Raw genomic sequence first — 20088 nt, 5'->3', positions numbered from 1 at the left:
GAGGTGGGAGGTAAGGCTTTTGTCCTGGAACCTCCTTTTTGATACGGTAAATATTCGTGTGACTGTGAAACCGGGCGACAGGTGTAATAAATGGAGTTAATGGGGAAATGAAAACTGAAACGGGGAAAGGATGTTTACAAGCTGGGTTAGCTAGCTCTGAAGTGAAGCATTAACTAAATCTCTGAAGGTAGAATACATGGAACTATTGAAGTTAATCGGTTGCCTTTTGAGAGCGCCAAAGGTTTATACATTTAATAACGCAGAGAGCACATGACAAATTGGCAGTAGCATCGGAAGCTTAAGTCGCTCTGAGAACAGTTATTCAAAGAGAATCATGGCTGCCAAGTCAGTGTTCAGTATGCTTCTATGTGACATGTCACACTTGCAATGCTCCTCTCTGATATTTCTCTTTAAGTGACTCTTTTTTTGTGAGTGGAACAATTTGTTGCGTATATGAGACGCTACCTTTTATATTGTTTTATAAAGAGACATAAAAAGTTATAACGCACCTGTTGCTTTTGTCATTCTCTAATTTGTTTCGATTTTAGACCTATTGGCTATGCCAATGCTTGTTTTAATTCGTGCACAAAAGAAGTCTTAAATTTATGTGGCAAACAATGCATTTAACACATTTTACCCCAAAAGGTTTTTCCATAACTGTATACAAATTTTGGTAGTGCTTCATTAAGCTCAATTGCTGTTCTAACAGTTTGAGACAAAGGGGGCCCTTGTGCATCATCCCAAGAGGTTGCCACCCCTCTAGTGGACATTTACTGTATTCCTTCAGGTAAGGGTACATTAGACAGAGAATATGCCAGTACAATAGTTGTCGTAATACAGCAACTCAAAGTAAGGTTAGAACGTTTTAGATCCTACTTAACACCACCAAAATGTACAGCTTGATTGATTTCCCATACCCCTCACAGCACTGAAGGTAAATAGCATCTGTTCCTCCTCCTTAGAAAAAGGAGGTGGAAAAACACAGGCAATAAGATTTCTTGCTCCCTATGCATCTTCAAATCTACCTTGAGAAGACAAGCTCGATTATGTCTAAACAAAACCCCAGGTTCGAGGATTTTCAGAAATGGTGGTTTACACATTAAGGCTCTAAATTCGTCAATCCATGTAGCCAAAGCAATGGCCTCTAAAATGCACCTTTAATGATAAACATTTTAGATCATTGGCTATTAATGGCTTAAAAAGGATACCCTGCAAGGCTGTCACGACTTGCGGCAGATTCCACAGTGGAGCTGTAGGTCTAGGCCTCGAAGAAGCTACATTTTCCAGTAGTCTGACCACTAAATCAAATCCTTGCTAGAAGTACCCCATGGCTCTCTAAACTCTCTAATGGCTGCCCACTGAGCTCTTAAAATAGTCAAAGCAAACTGTTTTTGGAACCCTCTTAGCAGGAACTGTAGGGTGAAGGGAATTTCACATTCTACTGGAGATGGGGATCTAGAAAAACACCATCCTGAAAGGGGAAAAGTAACTAGAGGAACAGAATTGTTACTGCGTTCCTAGATGCGAGAAGTTTATGAGCGGAAGACAGCGTGATGAACCAATTAAAAAAAAAAACGCGAAGCTTTCTTCGAACTAGTATTCTTATAAACCTTGCTGCTAGGAACTTACTTTATATGACGCTGCTACTGAGAAAATTCAAACTAAGGTGGCTTGGAAGAGTCCATCAGATGTTCTTTCATACTGTGCTATTCTTACCGTACCTTGCCCGCTGGCGGTGCTGTGGGGGGATCATATGGGGTGGGGGGCGGGTATTTAGCAAAGTTCGTTTGTGACGCCTTGCGAGGGGGCGGGGCCGGGAGCTTCCATCAAGGGTCGGCCACCAGTTGCCTCACAACAGTAGGCTGAGTAACACAGCCTCCTAGCCCCTTCTGTTGCAGCGAAACAGTGGATGAATATTCATTTTCGCAATCATTAGGGTACCCTCCGTCATTGTTGAGAGAACTGAGGTAATTACATCAGTCATTGCGCGCATATTCCTTGTCATGATTGTATTTCTGGGGGGAGAGGCATGCCTGCCAATTTATAAACTAACCTCACCGTGTGAGGAGGGGCGGTGCCTTGGAGGAGGCGGTTCCTGGTGCCAAGAGCTTTCTAAGAGGCAGGCTGCCCCTCACCAAGCCCCCACTCCCACGCAAAAAAAGCATTTACAATGCAACGGTCTCGGCATTGTTAAAGTTAGAGCTATTGGAATTGCTCATGACATTATTTTTGTGTATGTTTTTAAAACATGTAAAGAAACGGCATTGTTATTTACAATGTCAATAGCTTAATCTGTGTGTGGGTGCAAATGCAATAGGTCTCGCATTGGAGAATGATTAAGCTATTGACATTGTAAATAACAATGCCGTTTCTTTAAATGTTTTAAAAACGAAAACATAAACAAAAATAATATCATGAGCAATGCCAACAGCTCTAACTTTACCAATGCCGAGACCATTGCATTGTAAATGCTTGTTCTCCCATAGGAAACCATTGTCTGCTTTTCTGTGAAATTTCTTCTAAGTGTCTATTTTTGCAAATTTGAAATCTTCTTTTAAAATCGTACCATTTCTGCAAACGAAATTACTTACCTGCTTTTGATAAGGACCCCAGTCCTGGGTCTAGGCACCCAGTCCTGGATTACTAAAGTAACGATAAAGTACTCTACCTGCAATGTGAATTTCTTGCCATAGAGATCCATTGAATGTTTTCTTTGAAATATTTTCTAAGTGCTAACTTTTGAAATAGCTAAATATTATTTAAAAATCATTACAGTTATTAAGTCGACTTTCATCACTTGATTCTGAATACTGACCCAAGGCTGGTTCTAGGAGCCAGACCTGGAATTCCAAAAGTAATCTGAAAAGTAATTTATTACAAATAACCTGAATTTACCATTGAGCTCAATGCATTGTTATGTTTAGGAAATAGGATTGTTTATTGCAACCAACTGTGACTGTTTACACAAATTTATTGCTTAAGACAAAAGTATTTATATTCAACCTCTCATTCTGAGAAAGTATATTTTTACCCCCTTTGTGGTTCTAAAAATAAAACAAGCATATATTTTATATATATAAACCATTGGCCTGGAGTTCAGTTATTGAGTGTGTGAAACCATTTGCTGACTGAGTGTGTACAATAAATGCTTTACACTGTCCTCTGGTACTGCCTTACTGCTCGACCAAGCTACCACTTTTGAGAGTAAGGTCATACCTAACTTTGACCTCTATCAGCCTCTGGGGGACTGTGGACTCTGTACACCCTGTACCTATTAGGGAACAGTATATACAGAGCCACTTTCTCACACCGCACGGCCCAAACTCCTCTATCAGTTACCCCCTATCCTCTCACCCAAAGAGAAAAAAAACTTCAACCACAAATTGATTAGACAGCTCCTGGAATCACTCATCTCATCTTCCACACAAAGACCTGATGAGTGGAACTCCCTCCTCTGCTCTCAGCTCCACATTGACAAAACCACTAACACTCCCCATAGCTGCAAACTAACGATCTCATTGCCTAACCGCACGCCGCGGAGTGGGAACACCTCTGTGAACATCTACTCCAATGGCACTGTCCTGATCCAAGCCAACAACGACAACCTAGAGGCATTTGACTCCCTCTTCCCCTCTCTGCGGACAACTCCCTCTCACGCTCATCTCCCCCTCCCAACCCATCTTTTCTCCCCAGACAGCCGGACCCTCCAGCAATGCCCACCTGTGAGAAAGTGCCATCTTTCTTGCATGGTATGCCCCCACTTTTTGCTGAATTGCTGAATGTACTTTGACAGAGTGTGCCCTGGACTCCTGCCGATCAGGTGCCCAGGGCCTATGTTCCTTCCCTAAAACACAAAACCCAAATTGGCAAACCCTGGCCACATGTCAGCCCCTGGTAAATGGTACCCTAGGTACCCAGGGCCTTGTGACCAGGGAAGAACTCTAAGGGCTGCAGCACTCATTGTGCCACCCTTAGAGGCCCTGTACCCTTACACACACACACTGCCCTTGCAGGCTGAGTGTCTGGGTACAAGACAAAACAAAGAGTCAACGTGGCACACATCCCTGTGTACCATGCCCACCACCTACACTGCCATGGCATACATCAGCCACCCCTCTAGCTGTGTGCCCTATGCCAATGGTGTGGGCACAGGAGCAGGAGCCCTGTGCCCCTACAGTACCCAGGTCCATTCCTGGGCACTGTAAGTGCAGTGCTGCCATTTAAGAGTATATGGTGCTGGAAGCTCGTCAAACATGAACTCCACAGCACCATAATGGCAACACTGAAGACTAAGAAGTTTGGTATCAAACTTCTCAGCACATTAAACCCACACTGATGCCAGTGTGGGATTTAATGTACCAAGCACCCCAGAGGGCATCTTAGAGATGCCCCCTAAAACCTAACCTACAATCCACGTCTGTTCTGAGGCTGCCTAGGCTGCCATACAGCAGACATGTTGCTGGACCCCTGGGTAGGAGAGCCCCTGCTCTCCTGGGTCTGCAACAATGCACATCCTGGGCGAGGTGCTAAATCTCCTCCCCCAGGATGGGCAGGGGGAAGCTTCAAAGGCATGCAGCCTCTGTGAGCTTGCCCAGGCCACTGCAACCCCCCACTCTGGCGGGAAGCTTGGGCGGAGACCCCAAATAAGGACAGGGGATGTGCCAGCCTGCCAACCCCACTCCTCAGGTGGGGAAGGCGAGGTGAAGCACATCTACGGGCTCTCGCCATCTTGAAGATGGGAAGCCCTGCCCAATCAGGACTAGGCTACCGCCCCCCTCCCACAAGAGAGAGGCAGGATAGGGGGGTGTACCCACCCCAGGACAGGGACCCATTGGTCCCTGCCCTTCACCTACCTGTAACGCCCCTAAATCTAGTATTTAGGGGCACCCTGAAATTTCCTTCCCCAGATTCCAAAATCCGAAGAAGAGCTAGAAGAAAGAAGACCTGCCCTGCAGCTGCTAAGAAGAGGAAGACACCAACTGCTTTGGCCCCAGCCCTACCGGCCTGTCGACCCTCGAACCTGCTCCTGCTCCAACCCGGCATCTCTTGTAACCAGCAACCACACAAACCCCGGAGGACCTGGTTACCTTTTAACTCTAAGCCCCCTGGGACTCCCATGAGTAGAGGCTCTACTCAAAAACTACTTCTAATCCCTGGCAGCAGCCCGGAACCGCGAACCCAGCACACTCTGCACCCGCCAAGCGTGGCCTGTGCCGGAGTGAACAAAGACCACGAGGACGACTCCACGGCGACTGTGACCCCGAGTCCGGCACCCAAGGACCTCCCTCGACACTCCTGAAGAAGCCTGCAGCCTCAGAACCAGGTGCCCCCCTAACCGCGATCAACAGAGGGTAAGATTTCCCGACAACAAAAGGCAGCCCGGCGGCCCCCTGTGCCCAATCCCGGGGTACCTACCTATCTTCCAACTACCCAACTTACCTCTCGAAGTGGTGGTGGCACCTGAAGAATCTTCGTCCCCGAGCTTGCAGTCTTTTTCTAAACCTAAGATTTCCCATTGAAATCAATTGAGCGCCCGAAGGCTCAAAAGCACCCTGCACCCAGCCGCCCGAGTGGCCCTGGCAGTGCAGCCTCTACACCTATCTACTTCCCCACTTGCCCTGAGTAAGTGACCAGGAGCCCAGCACCCACTGCCACATGGCCTGCTAATCAGCAGCCACCAACCAAGGCCCCCCTACCTTTCATAGGATAATATTGGGCCTAACTCTCTCTGCACCCGGCCGCCCTTGTGCCGCTGAGGGTGAACCAACTGTACCTACCTGACCCTGGGAAACCCCTGAGTCTATGCTCAGAACCTTAACTCTGCCAGTTGAGTACTTACCTTTAAACCGATAACTCAATTTTCTCCATAGGGTAACATTGACTGGCTTTTCCTGAAATTTCTTGTGTGGACTTTTCAAAACTTAAAATATTCACCAAAAATCCGCCAAGTAACGAAAACGAAAATACTCACCTGCTCTTAGGTGAGCTCCCAGTGCTGGATCTTGGTGCCCAGCACTGACTCTGAAAAATACTTACAACTGTACTTAACCAGTAACTCAATTTTCTCCCGTAGGAAATCATTGACTGTTTTTCTGTGAAATTTCTTCGAAGTGTCAATTTCTGCAAACTTTAAATATTCTTTCAAAATCGTATAATATCTGAAAACGTAATTACTTACCTGTTTTGGATAAAGGTCCCAGTACTGAGTCTAGGCACCCAGTACTGGATTACAAAAGTAACAAGAACATACTATACCTGCAACTTGAATTTTCTGCCATTGGGAATCATTAACTGTTTTCTATGAAATATTTTCTAAGTGTCAACTTTTAAAATAGCAAACTATTGCCTAAAAAATCATCACAGTAATTAAGTCGACTTTTATCACTAGATTCCAAGTATTGAGCCAGGACTGAATCTAGGATCCAGTCCTGGAATTCCAAAAGTAATCCTAAAAGTAATCTGTGGCAAATAACTTGAAACTTCCATTGAACTCAATGCATTAAAAATTGTGTTGCCTATTGCAACCACTTGTAACTTTCTACAAAAGTCAATTGCATATTGCAAAAGTATTTATACAAAGCATCTCATTCTGAGAAAGTATATTTTAACACCTATTGTTGGTTCTAAAATAAAACAAGCATATATTTTTTATATATAAACCATTGGCCTAGAGTTCAATTATGGAGTGTGTGAGACCATTTGCTGGCTGAGTGTGTGCAACAAATGCTTTACTCTGTCCTCTGATACTGCCTTACTGCTCGACCAAGCTACCACTTTAGAGAGTAAGGTTATATCTAACTTTAGCCTCTGCCAAACCTCTGGGGACTGTGGACACCTTGTACCTATTTGGGAACAGTATTTCTGTAGTAGGGGATCTCTGTGTATAGTCATAATCTATGAATAGTCCCGCCCATGTGCGTGGACCCCGGAGCAATCAAAATATCTCTTAAGCTGTCCTGCATTTGCAAACCTGCAAAGACACTTAAGAGACAGACAAAAATAATACAACCTAATAACACGGCTGCACTGGCCAGCACTTCCTCTGAAGTGAACACAAAAGCCAAAATAAAGTTTAAATGTCATTTTTATTCACTTCTGACATGTTCCTTTATTGTATCACACTCCCTTCACCAAAATCCCTTTAAACAATAGAGAGGAAGGGGTGGACAGACAAGCCCTATAGGCTGTCATTATGTGTCTGCTAAAGGGATACCGTGCCTTTAAGAAACTCTCCAGAGACCCCCGGTATCCCAGGATGCACAGCCCAAGCAAGTTACTTTCTGTTCTTTTTTCCGGCTCCTGCTTGCAGGACCCTGGAGCTTGAGCTCTACCCTTTTGGGTGGATAGTTGGATAAAATTTGATATTTTTGGATAAATACTTTACTCACTCGACGTCTAGTGCCTTCCTCTACTGCATCCTGCAATTTGGGGCAGTTTGGCCATTTTTAACATGGCTTTATTTGATAAGTGCCCTGAATGTGGGAGGAAGAAGGCCAAGACGGACCCACATGATGTCTGCATCCTCTGCTTGTCATCCTCACATGTCCCTGCTGCGTGTGCCATCTGCAAGACCTTCTCCAGGAGGACCCTGAGGGACAGGGAGAAGATTCGCCTCCAGGGACAAGAGGAGCGGAGGACAGGTGGGACTTCGGGGCACGAAGGATCTCCCCCCCCCCCCCCCCCCCCCTTCCTCTGCCCATGCTTCAGCCACTGGAGGGACCTCCGGGCAGAAAAAGGGGCAGAAACGGCGCCTACCGGCTGGTTGGTCGCGTTCAACGTCGAAGGCGACGACGTCGACGGCGAGGGATAAAGCTACGGTATGTTCGCCGTCGATCCAGGGCTCTGGATCTCGGCATTCTCGGCGTTCGACGTCGAGAGAGGGGCCGGCGGGACCCGGGACCGGGTCGCCGTCGAAGATTCCGCAGTCGACGTCGACACACCATCCACGTCGTACCGAGCCCCCTGGCCAGCCATCGACTCTTGGCTCGACGCTGACGACATCGACGCCGAGACATCGGCGATCGCCGTCGAGGCACAGATCGCCGTCGAGGCGAAGGAGATCGACGTCGAGGCGAAGGCGAAGACGGTCGACGTCCTGGAGACACCGGTCGACGTCGAGAGGCCGTTCGTCGAGGGGGGGGGGACGGCGATCGGCGAAGAGACACCGTACGAGGTCGACGTTCAGTTCGACGTCGAGGACAACTGGTAACACGTCTTCGGTGATCACGATCTCCAGTCGTGGATCTAGGAGAAGACGGCGCTCCCCCTCGTGCGTTTCGACACGGGACAGGCCCGCCAAGAGGAGAAGGGTGGACGAGAGTTCGGACAGTGCTGGTCCGGGTTCTCCTGCACGGAGTGATGGAGCTCCGCAGCCTCTCTCTAAGCCGCTGCCTCAGCGTCCTCCTACACCACCACCGCCGCCTCCTCCACTGCCTCCTCCTCCGCCGCCGCCTCCTCCTCCTCCTCCTCCTAAGAGACCTACGCCGCCGATGCCACAGCTCCCGCCGTCTCCTCGGCGACCGGCGACTCCTAAGGCTCCACGAAGACCGAGGTCTCGCTCTCGACGGAGGTCACGGAGTAGGCGCAGATCGTCCACTCGCACCAGACACGGACGGCGGAGATATAGATCTCGTTCCAGAGGCACGAGAACGGACTCTTATGGCACTGGACGTTTCTCTCCCTCGCAGTCGGAGACACCGCCTACCCGAATCTCGCCGGTGGATGATGTTGCCACGTTCCAGGAGTTGTTAATGAGAGGGGCAGCGAAATTGGGGATCTCGGTAGCAGTCCCTGTTCCCACTACCTCGGTGATCTTTGAGACATTGCACAAGGCTCATCTGTCACGCCCCCTCCTTCCTTTGGTCCCGGGGTTGGAGGAGCCAGCCATGGAGGTCTTCTTGACGCCAGCCGTGGTGAAGTCGGCTCCCTCAAGGTTGCAGAAAAAGTATAGGGCCCCTGATTCTGACCCGGCGTTCCTCAGGGTGGACCCTCCCCCGGACTCTGTCATTGTGGTTGCGGCTCGTAAACAGCACTCCACGGCTCCTCCGGATAAGGAGAGTCGCAAGATGGACTCTTTGGGGAGGAGAGTGTGCTCTACGTCGGCCACCACGATGAAGGCTGCTAGCGCCTCCGCTCTGTTGGGTCGATATGACCGGTCACTCTGGGACTCCTTGCAACAGTTTGCTGCCTCCCTGCCTAGGGATAAAAGGGAGGACTTCCAGGAGGTTCTGAACGAGGGCATGATGGTCTCCAACCAGATCATCAGTGCTGCGGGGGATGTGTCGTTGCTGGCAGCCCATGGGTACTGTCACGGGGTACACATGAGGAGGCATTCCTGGCTGAGGCTCACCTCTCTGAAGCCTGAGGCGCAGCAGAAGATTGCCAATTTGCCATTCTCCGGCACGACGCTGTTCGGGTCTCATGCGGATGACGAGATGGCCCGCATGAAGGCCGAAGCGGAAACCCTGAAAGCCGTGGGGTTGGAAAGACCCAAGGAGCAGAAGAGGTCGTTCCGCTCCTATGGCAGGCGCTATTCGAAACAACGAGGTCAAGGGCGTCAGTCTGGTCACCAGCAACAGCAACAACAGTTCCCCAGGCAGTCCTTTCAAAAGCGCCAGAGGGGCAGAGGACAGCATCAATCCTCGTCGGGGAACAAAGGCCCGGCCGGGTCGAAGCCCTGAAGGATCACTTCCCCCTCATCCGTTACCCGCTCCGGTGGGGGGAAGTATTCAACACTACCTGGCAGAGTGGAGGACAATAACTCAGGACAAGTGGGTGCTGAATATTGTTTGCAATGGATACAGTCTTCGTTTCACCAGCCCGCCTCCACAGATTCCACCAGTGCGCTCTCCCTTCATGGTACGGGAGCTCCAGGGGGAGGTGGACGTCCTGTTAAGGAAGAAGGCGATAGAAGCTGTTCCTTTGAGGCAAAGAGGAACAGTCCTTTACTCCCGGTTCTTTCTCGTCAGAAAAAAGGACAAAAACGAGTTCAGGCCTATTCTAGATCTGCGTCAAGCAAACAAGTGGGTCCGCAGAGAAAAGTTCCGTATGTTGTCCCTGCATCAGATTTACCCTCAGTTGCATCGAGGAGATTGGCTGTGCGCCATAGGTCTGCAGGACGCTTACTTTCATGTGCCGATCGCACCAAAGCATCGCAAGTTCCTGAGGTTTCTGGTAGGCAACAACCATTACCAGTATACAGTACTCCCGTTTGGTCTGAAGTCTGCCCCACGGACGTTCTCCAAGTGCATGGCAGTGGTGGCAGCACACTTGCGGAGGACCAAAGTGTTTGTGTATCCATACCTGGACGATTGGCTGATCAAAGCTTCCACGTACCAGGAAGCCCAGTGTCACTTCAACAGGACAGCTGCCTTGCTTCATCATCTGGGGCTGCACATCAACATGTCAGTCAGTGCCGGTTCCTGTGCAGTGTCTCCAGTACTTGGGGGCCTCAGTCAATACCTTGAACGCAAGCGTGTGTCCTTCGGAGGAGAGACGCTTATCGATCTGTGGGAAGGCCCTGCACCTCCTCTCAGCCCACTCCTACAGTGAGGACGGTGTCCTCCTTACTGGGGTCGCTGGCTTCCTGCATCTTTCTCACCCCCAATGCACGTCTGCATATGAGGCCTCTGCAGGTATGTCTGGAGGATCAATGGGACCAGAGGCGGGGGCGTTGGGAGGACAAGATTCATCTGTCCCAACACGCTCTCCAATCTCTGAAATGGTGGTGCTCCTCAGGGAATGTTTGCAAGGGGACTCCTTTCCACAAGGATATTCCGGTCCAGACCATAGTGACCGATGCGTCTCTCCAGGGCTGGGGAGCGCATTCGGGCCCTCTTCAGATTCAGGGGATATGGTCGCAGACGGAGATGACTTACCACATCAACTTTTTGGAACTCAGAGCAGTACACTTGGCCCTGAAGGCGTTCCATCCCTCCTTCACGACGAACTCCCTGCTTTTTCAGACGGACAATACTACTACCATGTACTACCTCAACAAGCAGGGGGGCTCCCGGTCACGCACGCTGTCTCGGGAGGCACAGACGATCTGGAATTGGCTGGTGGCCAGGAACCTGACGATCACGGCACCCATCTGCCGGGAGTGCAGAATGCCCAAGCCGATGCACTCAGCAGGCTTGTTCGAGAAAATCACGAGTGGGTGCTAAATGACGACGTGCTCAGGGACGTCTTCGCGGAGTGGGGCACTCCGGATATCGATCTGTTCGCTACGGCAGAAAACAGCAAATGCCGCGACTTCGCGTCCAGGTACTACCAACCAGGGACACTGGGGAATGCCCTATGGATCAGCTGGTCCAACAGCTTTCTCTACGCCTTTCCACCCATTCCCCTGATTCCGGCGGTGCTGATCAAGCTGTCGCAATCCAGAGCCAGGATGATCCTGATTGCTCCGGAGTGGCCGAGGCAATGGTGGTTCACCGACCACCTTCACCGGTCTGTTCTGCCACACCGGCGCCTGCCGTGTCGGCCGGACCTTCTCACGAAGTTCGGAGGGCAGATGGTCCACCCCAATCTCTCATCCTTGAGTTTGGCAGCATGGCTCCTGAGCTAGTACAGTATGGACACTTGAACCTACCTCAGGACTGTATGGAGATCTTGAAAGAGGCGAAGAGACCGTCTACGAGGACTTCTTACGCCTATAAGTGGAAGAGATTCTGCTTATGGTGCAAGGCAAAGGACATTGACCCTACATCCTGTAAAGATGATGTTATTTTGCCTTATCTGCTGCAGTTAGCTCAATCTGGGCTTAATTTTCAGTCTATTAAAGTTCATCTCGCAGCTTTGACTGCGTACAGAAAGGGCCCTTCCCAAACCTCATTTTTTCAAATCCCTGTGATTAAAGATTTTTTGGAGGGTTTGCGTAAGGTGTTTCCCCCTGTTAGACGACCTTCTCCACCATGGGAATTGAACGTGGTGTTGTCCAGATTGATGAGGGAGCCTTTTGAGCCTATTCATAAGGCTTCTTTGCAGCATTTGTCCTGGAAGGCTGCCTTCCTGGTGGCCATTACATCGGCCAGGAGGGTAAGTGAGATTCAGGCTCTGTGTTGTCAAGAGCCGTATACTGTATTCCATGCGTCTAAAGTAGTGATGCGTACTCATCCTAAATTTTTGCCTAAGCTGATATCTGATTTCCATGTAAATCAAATGATAACTTTTCCTACATTTTTTCAGCATCCCTCCTCTCCGACGGAGAGGTCTCTGCATTCACTAGATGTGCGTAGGGTGTTGAAATTCTATCTAGATAAGACAAAAGACATCCGCAGGTCGGATCAACTGTTTGTAAATTATGGTTCAGTAAGAACTGGTCTGGCTACCTCGAAACAGTCCATCTCTAGATGGATTGTGTCCTGTATTCAGCTTTGTTATCAGAAAGCTAATAAGACGTTAGGGGGTAAGCCTACAGCGCATTCGACTAGGGGCAAAGCAGCTACTACAGCTTTGCTTAGGAATGTTCCAATTGCTGACATTTGTAAGGCTGCCACCTGGAAGTCGGTCCATACGTTTACAAAGCATTACTGCCTGGACTCTGATGCTAGGGCAGATGCGCAGGTTGGACAGGCTTCGCTGAGGAATTTGTTTGCACAGTGATTTGTTGGTGTTTGGTTCTTACTCCACCGCTGTTTGTTGGTTGGGATGGGCTTGCCATTCTATTCATAGATTATGACTATACACAGAGATCCCCTACTACAGAAGGAGTAGTTTCTTACCTGTAACTCCAGTTCTGTAGTAGGGGTATCTCTGTTATAGTCATAAGCGACCCTCCCTCCTCCCCGGTGGAGTAATTCTGACAGTATCAGGCCTGTTGTTATACACCTTCAAAAAGAACTGAAAGTAACTTGCTTGGGCTGTGCATCCTGGGATACCGGGGGTCTCTGGAGAGTTTCTTAAAGGCACGGTATCCCTTTAGCAGACACATAATGACAGCCTATAGGGCTTGTCTGTCCACCCCTTCCTCTCTATTGTTTAAAGGGATTTTGGTGAAGGGAGTGTGATACAATAAAGGAACATGTCAGATGTGAATAAAAATGACATTTAAACTTTATTTTGGCTTTTGTGTTCACTTCAGAGGAAGTGCTGGCCAGTGCAGCCGTGTTATTAGGCTGTATTATTTTTGTCTGTCTCTTAAGTGTCTTTGCAGGTTTGCAAATGCAGGACAGCTTAAGAGATATTTTGATTGCTCCGGGGTCCACTCACATGGGCGGGACTATTCATAGATTATGACTATAACAGAGATACCCCTACTACAGAACTGGAGTTACAGGTAAGAAACTACTCCATACAGAGCCACGTTCTCACACCACCTCCCTCTCCTATGACCGCTATCAACAACAGTTTTCCGCCTCATTACCCTTTCCTCTCTTATGTCACAACGAACAAGGCTCCCCTCCCCCGACCGTCTCCTCTCCCACCCCCCCCCCCCTCGACCACTACCTCCATCAATGACCAACGAACGTCCTCAACACACAATCTATGACTCAGAACCGCCTCACCACTCACCATTCCCACACGCAAAAGAAGGCTGAAGCCACCTCTCGACCCGCCCCACCCTGCGCCCTCGACCCAGCCCAGAGCCTACACGGACAACACTACAACAAGAAGTCTTCATAGCTACGGCAGACCCCCCCACCCCCCCACCCCCCCCCTCTCATGATGACCCCGCCCTGAACACCCCCTCTGAAGAGAAAGGGCAGCGTCTCACCCTGCTGGAGAGCCAGCTAGCAACCATTATCCAGGGCCTGACCGAAATCCTATCCAACCTCGCCACGCTCCGTAAGTATGACCAAAATCCCGGTCGTTCTCCCTCCCCCTCCAACGCCACACACCAAAGGCCTTCCAAGGCTCTCCACCCCAATTGGATCTCTACCCCCCCTCTCGAATCAGATACTGAGACCTAAAAGAACTAGAGACGCCATGTCCTCAAGTGAAGCAGCTGATCTCACCTCCTCGTACGACACTATACCTACTGACAAATCCAAAAATCAGGTGATCACTGGATTCAGAAGAGACCACTCCCCTCTGAAATCTCCAAGACCCCCGACCTCTTGCACTGTCATCCCAATGCCCCCCTAAAGAAGAAACTCAAAAAAGAGGCAAGCTCCACCAATTGCATGCTCATAAACTGCAGATCAGCCACCAAACATGCCACTGAGCTAGCGGAGTCCATTCTCTCCCATGACATAGACATAGCCTTTATCACAGAGACCTGGCTAAATGACTGCTTGTCACCAATCGTAGATACCCTCGTGCCCCCAGGCTTTGCAATTCTCAATAAAGATCGAAAAGACCAAAGAGGCGGGGTATAGCAATCATCCACAACAACATTTCCGTAAAGGAAATCGACACCTTTAACTATAACACATTTGAATGCTTAACCGCTAACATTTAACACCAGACAAAACACTACACTGCCATCTCCTATAACACCCTCCAGGCAACACCCCCGCATTCACCGAGCACCTATCCGCCTTGATTGCCCATTGCTCGCTCCGTGATGCCAACAACCTTATTCTGGGCGACCTCAACCTACACCGGAATGAAGAAAACAACTCTGTAATCCAAAAAGAAAGAGCTGCTTCACAGCAACAACCTCACCCAACACTGCAGATGAAACCCATAACAAAGAAGCAACCCTAGATGCCATTATCGCCCAACGTGACACCGTTGCGATTGACCACATCCTTCCCGTTGACTGGTCCGACCACCACTTAATCCTATTCCACATCACTCTACCGATCCTATGTCTACCTCCCACTCAAGACCCCCCAAAATGGTTGAGAAATCTAACACAGATCAACATGGCCGACCTGGAGGAAAGGGTAAATTCGCTTCTTCCTATCGCCACAGACAATCTCTCCACCACAGAACTCGCCTCTCACTATAACATCCTAGACCAAGTAGTCCCCCTGAAACTAAAAAAAAAACAGGAACATTCCATGCAGATCCTGGTTCAACACTGACATCAACGCTGAAAGAAGACAACTAAGAGCCACAGAAAGACTTTGGAGGAGCAATCTCTCCACAAGCCTCCATGAGCAACTCAAAGCAGCCCGAAGGAAATACAAAAAGCACATCAGTAACGAAAAATCCACTTTTTTCTCCAACGCCTTGGACAACGCAAAATACAGGACCGAAGAACTCTTTAACATCATCAGACAGCAAACCTCCAAGTCCCCTGCTACCTCAGTTCTGGCCTCCAAAGACCTGTGCAACAACTTCGCCAACTTCTTCAACGACCAAATCACCAAAATTGAGCTCTCTCTAGACATTAACCTCAATACCTCCCTCAAAAACCCGAACTCAGAGACCGAATACTGCTCTCGCAGGCTCCCCTCGAAAGCCTGGAAATCCTTCAACTATATCCCCGAAGTCGAGATTATCAAACTGATCTCCACCTCCAAAACCGCATCTCACGTCCTACAGCCTATTCCCTCCCAATTGACCAAAAAGCTGGGACCCTCCCTAGCCCCGTATTGGTGCAAGATCATAAACAGCTCCTTGAGAACTGGCGTCATACCAGACTGCCTCAAAGTCGGCCAAGTAACACCACTATTGAAAAAACAATGCCTTGACACCAACGATCTGAACAACTTCAGACCCGTCTCCAATCTCCCTCTCCTTTCCAAAACCCTCAAAAAATGCGTTCTCCTACAACTGACACAACACCTGGACAACATCACCTTTCTAGACCCACACCAATGAGGCTTCAGAAAAGGCTGTAGCACAGAGACCGCGATCCTTAACGTCAGACAATATCCACAAATCACTAGATAATGACAAATGCTGCCTACTTATTCTCTTGGACCTTTCGGCAGCATTTGACACGGTTGACCACAACCTACTCATTAAGGCTCTTCAAGAAAGGGTTGGTGCAGACAATGTGGTCCTACAATGGTTCTCCTCCTTCCTACACAATCGCTCCCAAAGTATAAAAATCATAACCTTTACGTCTGACCTTCGCTCCGTCAGCAGAGGTGTTCCCCAAGGCTCAGTGCTCTCATCCTAACTGTTCAACATATACATGGAACCTCTCACTACCCTACTCAAAAAAGCCAACATCCCCTTCCACCTCTACGCTGATGACACCCAGATCTACCTTGAAACCTCCTCCATTAATGACATTCAGAGACTCAACATCACGCTAAAAGAAGTGCAACACTGGCCATCAACTAACCATCTAAAACTCAACCAAGACAAAACCGAAATCCTCCTTATCTCTAACAAAGAAGAAAACCCCCAATTCACAAAATGGCTAATGGCAATTGACGCCCTCAACAGCAATCTCACTCTGGTTAACTCTGTTAAATCATTAAGAGTCACCCTAGACCCTAAACTCAACATAGCCAATCACATACAGAGCTCCGCTAAGAGTGCCTTCCTCAATCTGAAGCTACTTAACAAAATAAAACCATACATCCCACCCAAAGACCTCAAACTAGCCACTCAATCTCTGGTGATATCCAGACTCGACTACGGGAATGCAGTCCGTACTGGTACAACCAAATCTGTCCTAGTCCCCCTCAAAACAACCCTCAAGGCAGCAGTCAGAATGGTCACCGGAGTCGAGAAATATGATCACATCTCACCCGCACTCAGAGAACTAAAATGGCTCCCCATCGAAATGCGTGCCAGCTTCAGAACTGCTTGACTCACGCACAAAGCCCTGCACACAGGGAAACCCGACTACCTAGCCTCAAAACTCAAGAGAGCTGGTCAGACAAGGAACCTCAGGAGCTCTAACACTCTTCTTTTCATCCCCATGAAAAGACGCAAACAAAAAACGGCTGCACGATCCTTCGCTGGAAACGCGCCTAAAATCTGGAACTCCATCCCAATCGACATCAGGACTACCTCTTCCTTTGTCAAATTCAAGAAACTCCTAAAAGACCTCTTTCTCAATCGTGCCTTCCCGAACCGGTAACAGCTGTAGATATGCACAAGCCTGCACTCTGTAGCATCTTGACACTGTGATACTTCCCCGCTCCCCTCGTCCTCATTCCCTCCTCCTTGAAAGAGGTTCAACTCAAGACCTCGTGCACCCATCGAGGTTTCTCAAGTGGACCTCAGAAACAATACTATATACCATGACCTATTGTGTTCCCATCGAGGATTCTCAGGACTTCGATACCTCAATGTTACACAGCACGCTAGGACCTCCGAAACTATATTATATACCATGACCTATTGTATTATCCTGCGAAAAAAATAATAATAATAATTGTAAAGCGCTTCAATACCCTCGGGTCTGGCCAGCGCTATATAAAACTTCTCAATAAATAACTAAAAATGGTTACTACAAAGTAATTGCTCTCTGTTTAAATGTTTTAGGTGCTTTGCTTCCTGGTTGTGGACTGAATGAATCCATAAGTTTGGTTTAAATCAATGTGCATAGAAAGCCAACGTTATCTGCTTATGCTGAACACACCATTTAGTCCGCTTTTGTAATTGAACATTCTGGAGCTCTAATGTGGGACTTTTAAGAGCTACAGAAGTTCACAAAAGTGATTTGTGGACTTCTACTGCCATTCCATTGTTCTGGATCCCCATAAGTACCCCGTCTTTTGCTGTGGTATTGATGGGGTGGTGTGTTTTGATTGCATTCAAATTTAGGGTGAACAGTGTCTTTGATTAGTCCATATTAATTTTATTGGTCGCTATTCTACCCGCTGCACAGGTGACTGCATTCCCATCCACCAAGAATGTACTGCACCAATTACAGGAGATCGCTCCAATCACCTTTCTGTACCTGGTGGACCCAGAGCAAGGAAAATTGACAGGCATCAGGCTGAAGCAGGTATGAAACTGTGCCATCTGTTGATGAAGCAGAGGTCTGAAACACGGATGTGGAATTTAATTCCTGGGTGCAACTGCGGTAAACAGTCTAAAACACTATTGATACATGCTTTGCTGCTCGGAGTTGCCAGTAGTAAACACTGATATTCTTCAGGTAGACTCTTTGATGTTCTTAGGGTGGACTCTTTCAGGCACATTTGATCAGTGCATTAGACTGCCAATGAGGGGAGCTCTGGGGTACTAATGGTGGCAGAGGACACTTTTAGCCACAGGTGACGAAGATGTCACGGCACTGATGTGTATCCTCTGAGATACTGATGAAGGATGATCAGGTGCACTGTTGGAGGATGCTCTAAGGTGGTAGTTAATGAACATCTACTCCAGCACACTGATTAAGATCCCTTTAAACCAATAGGTGATGCTCAAGAGAACTGCTGAGGGAGGCAGTCGCGTGGTAGAGATGGGGAGCTCTTGGTATCAATGGTGGATGCAGGGATTGGAAGACATGCTAATCATGGATGCTTTCTTAACCAGGGTACTGATGGGCAAGGGTTCCTGTGGGGGGGTGTTTTGGGGAGCACAGGTGGGTGGTGCTCTGGGTTCACTATAAATGTCTTGTGTATTGGCGAGTACGCATACTGTCCTGAAGAGATCATTAAACTTTGGTTTATAGAGGTCTCTTTACTTCCATGGTGTAGGAAGCTTGCTCTATATATAATATATCAAAAAGAGGTATATTATGTAAAGAGTCCAGGTATCCCTTATGAGTGGACTGTGCTTGCTTTAACACTCCCAAGGTGTTCTTTTTGTGGTTTTGTGGTCGTGCAGTCTTAGGCTCATCAAAGAGGAGTGTTAGACATGTTGTCAATAAATGATGCACACACTCGAAAAGAAGATCTACAGCAATTTAGAAAGATAACACTTATTTTATATATATATATATTTTTAACACCATGAACTTGATAAATGGGTAAGCAGTTTGTTTTGAGACATCACTGTTTTGGAAGTATACATAAATACGCCTACATTGGGTGAGGTATCAGCTTTTCAGTATACAGAAGAACACTCTCACTTGTATCTTTTATAGCTGTAATGAGTTCCTATGGGAAAGAAATATATAATGCATACGGATACTTGGCAGCAACTGATGGGACTGTGCTTCAGGACTTAAGGTAAGTATGGGGTAAGGTCAGCACCAACAGGTTCCCTCGGGCGGCTCTATGACGTCCGGGTGCAGAGGTGCTCTTCTGCATCGGGTGCCCCGTTACAGTCAATGGGGAACGGTCAGTTACATAGAGGCTGCAATCAGGAACTGGGGGGCCCTTCGGGGGGGGGGGGGGGGGGGGGAGAGGGAGAATCAGTCCTTGAAATGGTCGGGCATGTAGGAATAACGCTGGTCCACTGGAACTGGGGCTTGTGGTCTCAGCTGCCATGGCACTTTCTCTGGCGGGGTCACGCTGCAGGAGGCACTCACGGTTTGAAGGTGATCGGTTCGGCCAAAGGCAGGCTTGGCTCTGGAGAGCCACAGGACCGCCTGGGCAACCTTGTTCCACTTCTCCTCAGACTGTAGGGCTTGGGTGCAGTGGTGCTTCCAGGCATCTAGTGACGGTGATAAGGAAGCTCTAGCGGTTCCTGCTTTTCTGCAGAAAGAGGCTGCAAGCAAGGACTGGGGGACCAGTCCGGCTAAACCCAAGTGCTTGCTCAGCTCTTGAGGGTCTCTGTGCTTCAATGGCAAACCTGACTGGGAGGCTCAAATGCAGTGCTGTTTGGTCCGGCAAAGTCGCAATGGCAGAGGCTCTTGTGTTGGTCTTTGGTGCCTGCAAACGTGCAGGGCAGCAGCTTCTCTGCTCCAAGGGAGATGTTGCTGGCCAAGGGAAGTCATGGGTCACTCGTCCACAGCTTTGGGAAGTGACACCACATTCTGTACGAGTTAGCTCCGTGCAGTCGTCTGGGACAGCTGGCAGGGTTGGCACCAAGTCAGTCGCTGTTTTTCAGTTCTCGCATTGTGGGCTCTTCTTTGTCCTCCTTTAGGCAGTCAAATCTGTTTTCCTAATATCCGGGGGCCACTAAATACTAAATTAAGGGGCGTTAATGGGAGTGACGAGTAGTAGCCAATGGGCTACTCACCCCTGAGGTCACTACACCCCTTAATGGGCCACTTCCTGCGTGGAGTGGGCATCACTCTGTCCCAGAGTTTCTAATTCCACTAAAAACCAAGAGAGTGGAATTCTAGTTTTCTTGTTCACATCAGGTAGCCCACCGGAGGGGGGTGTTGGCTTG

General features: G+C 48.6%; 1 protein-coding gene across 1 annotated transcript in view; it reads left to right on the top strand.

Annotated features, from left to right (window-relative positions):
- Positions 1-20088, top strand: part of EMC1 (ER membrane protein complex subunit 1) — a 281531-nt gene that overhangs the window by 199719 nt on the left and 61724 nt on the right. The window contains exon 17 of the mRNA XM_085609063.1: positions 17690-17809. Coding sequence (XP_085465189.1) covers positions 17690-17809 — 120 coding nt within the window. The remainder of the gene's footprint in view (positions 1-17689; positions 17810-20088) is intronic.

Source organism: Triturus cristatus, chromosome 1_2 (assembly GCF_964204655.1).
Source record: "Triturus cristatus chromosome 1_2, aTriCri1.1, whole genome shotgun sequence".
In the NCBI taxonomy this organism is placed as follows: domain Eukaryota; kingdom Metazoa; phylum Chordata; class Amphibia; order Caudata; family Salamandridae; genus Triturus; species Triturus cristatus.
Note: the sequence above shows the minus strand (reverse complement) of the source record. Positions and strands in the feature narration are given on the sequence as shown.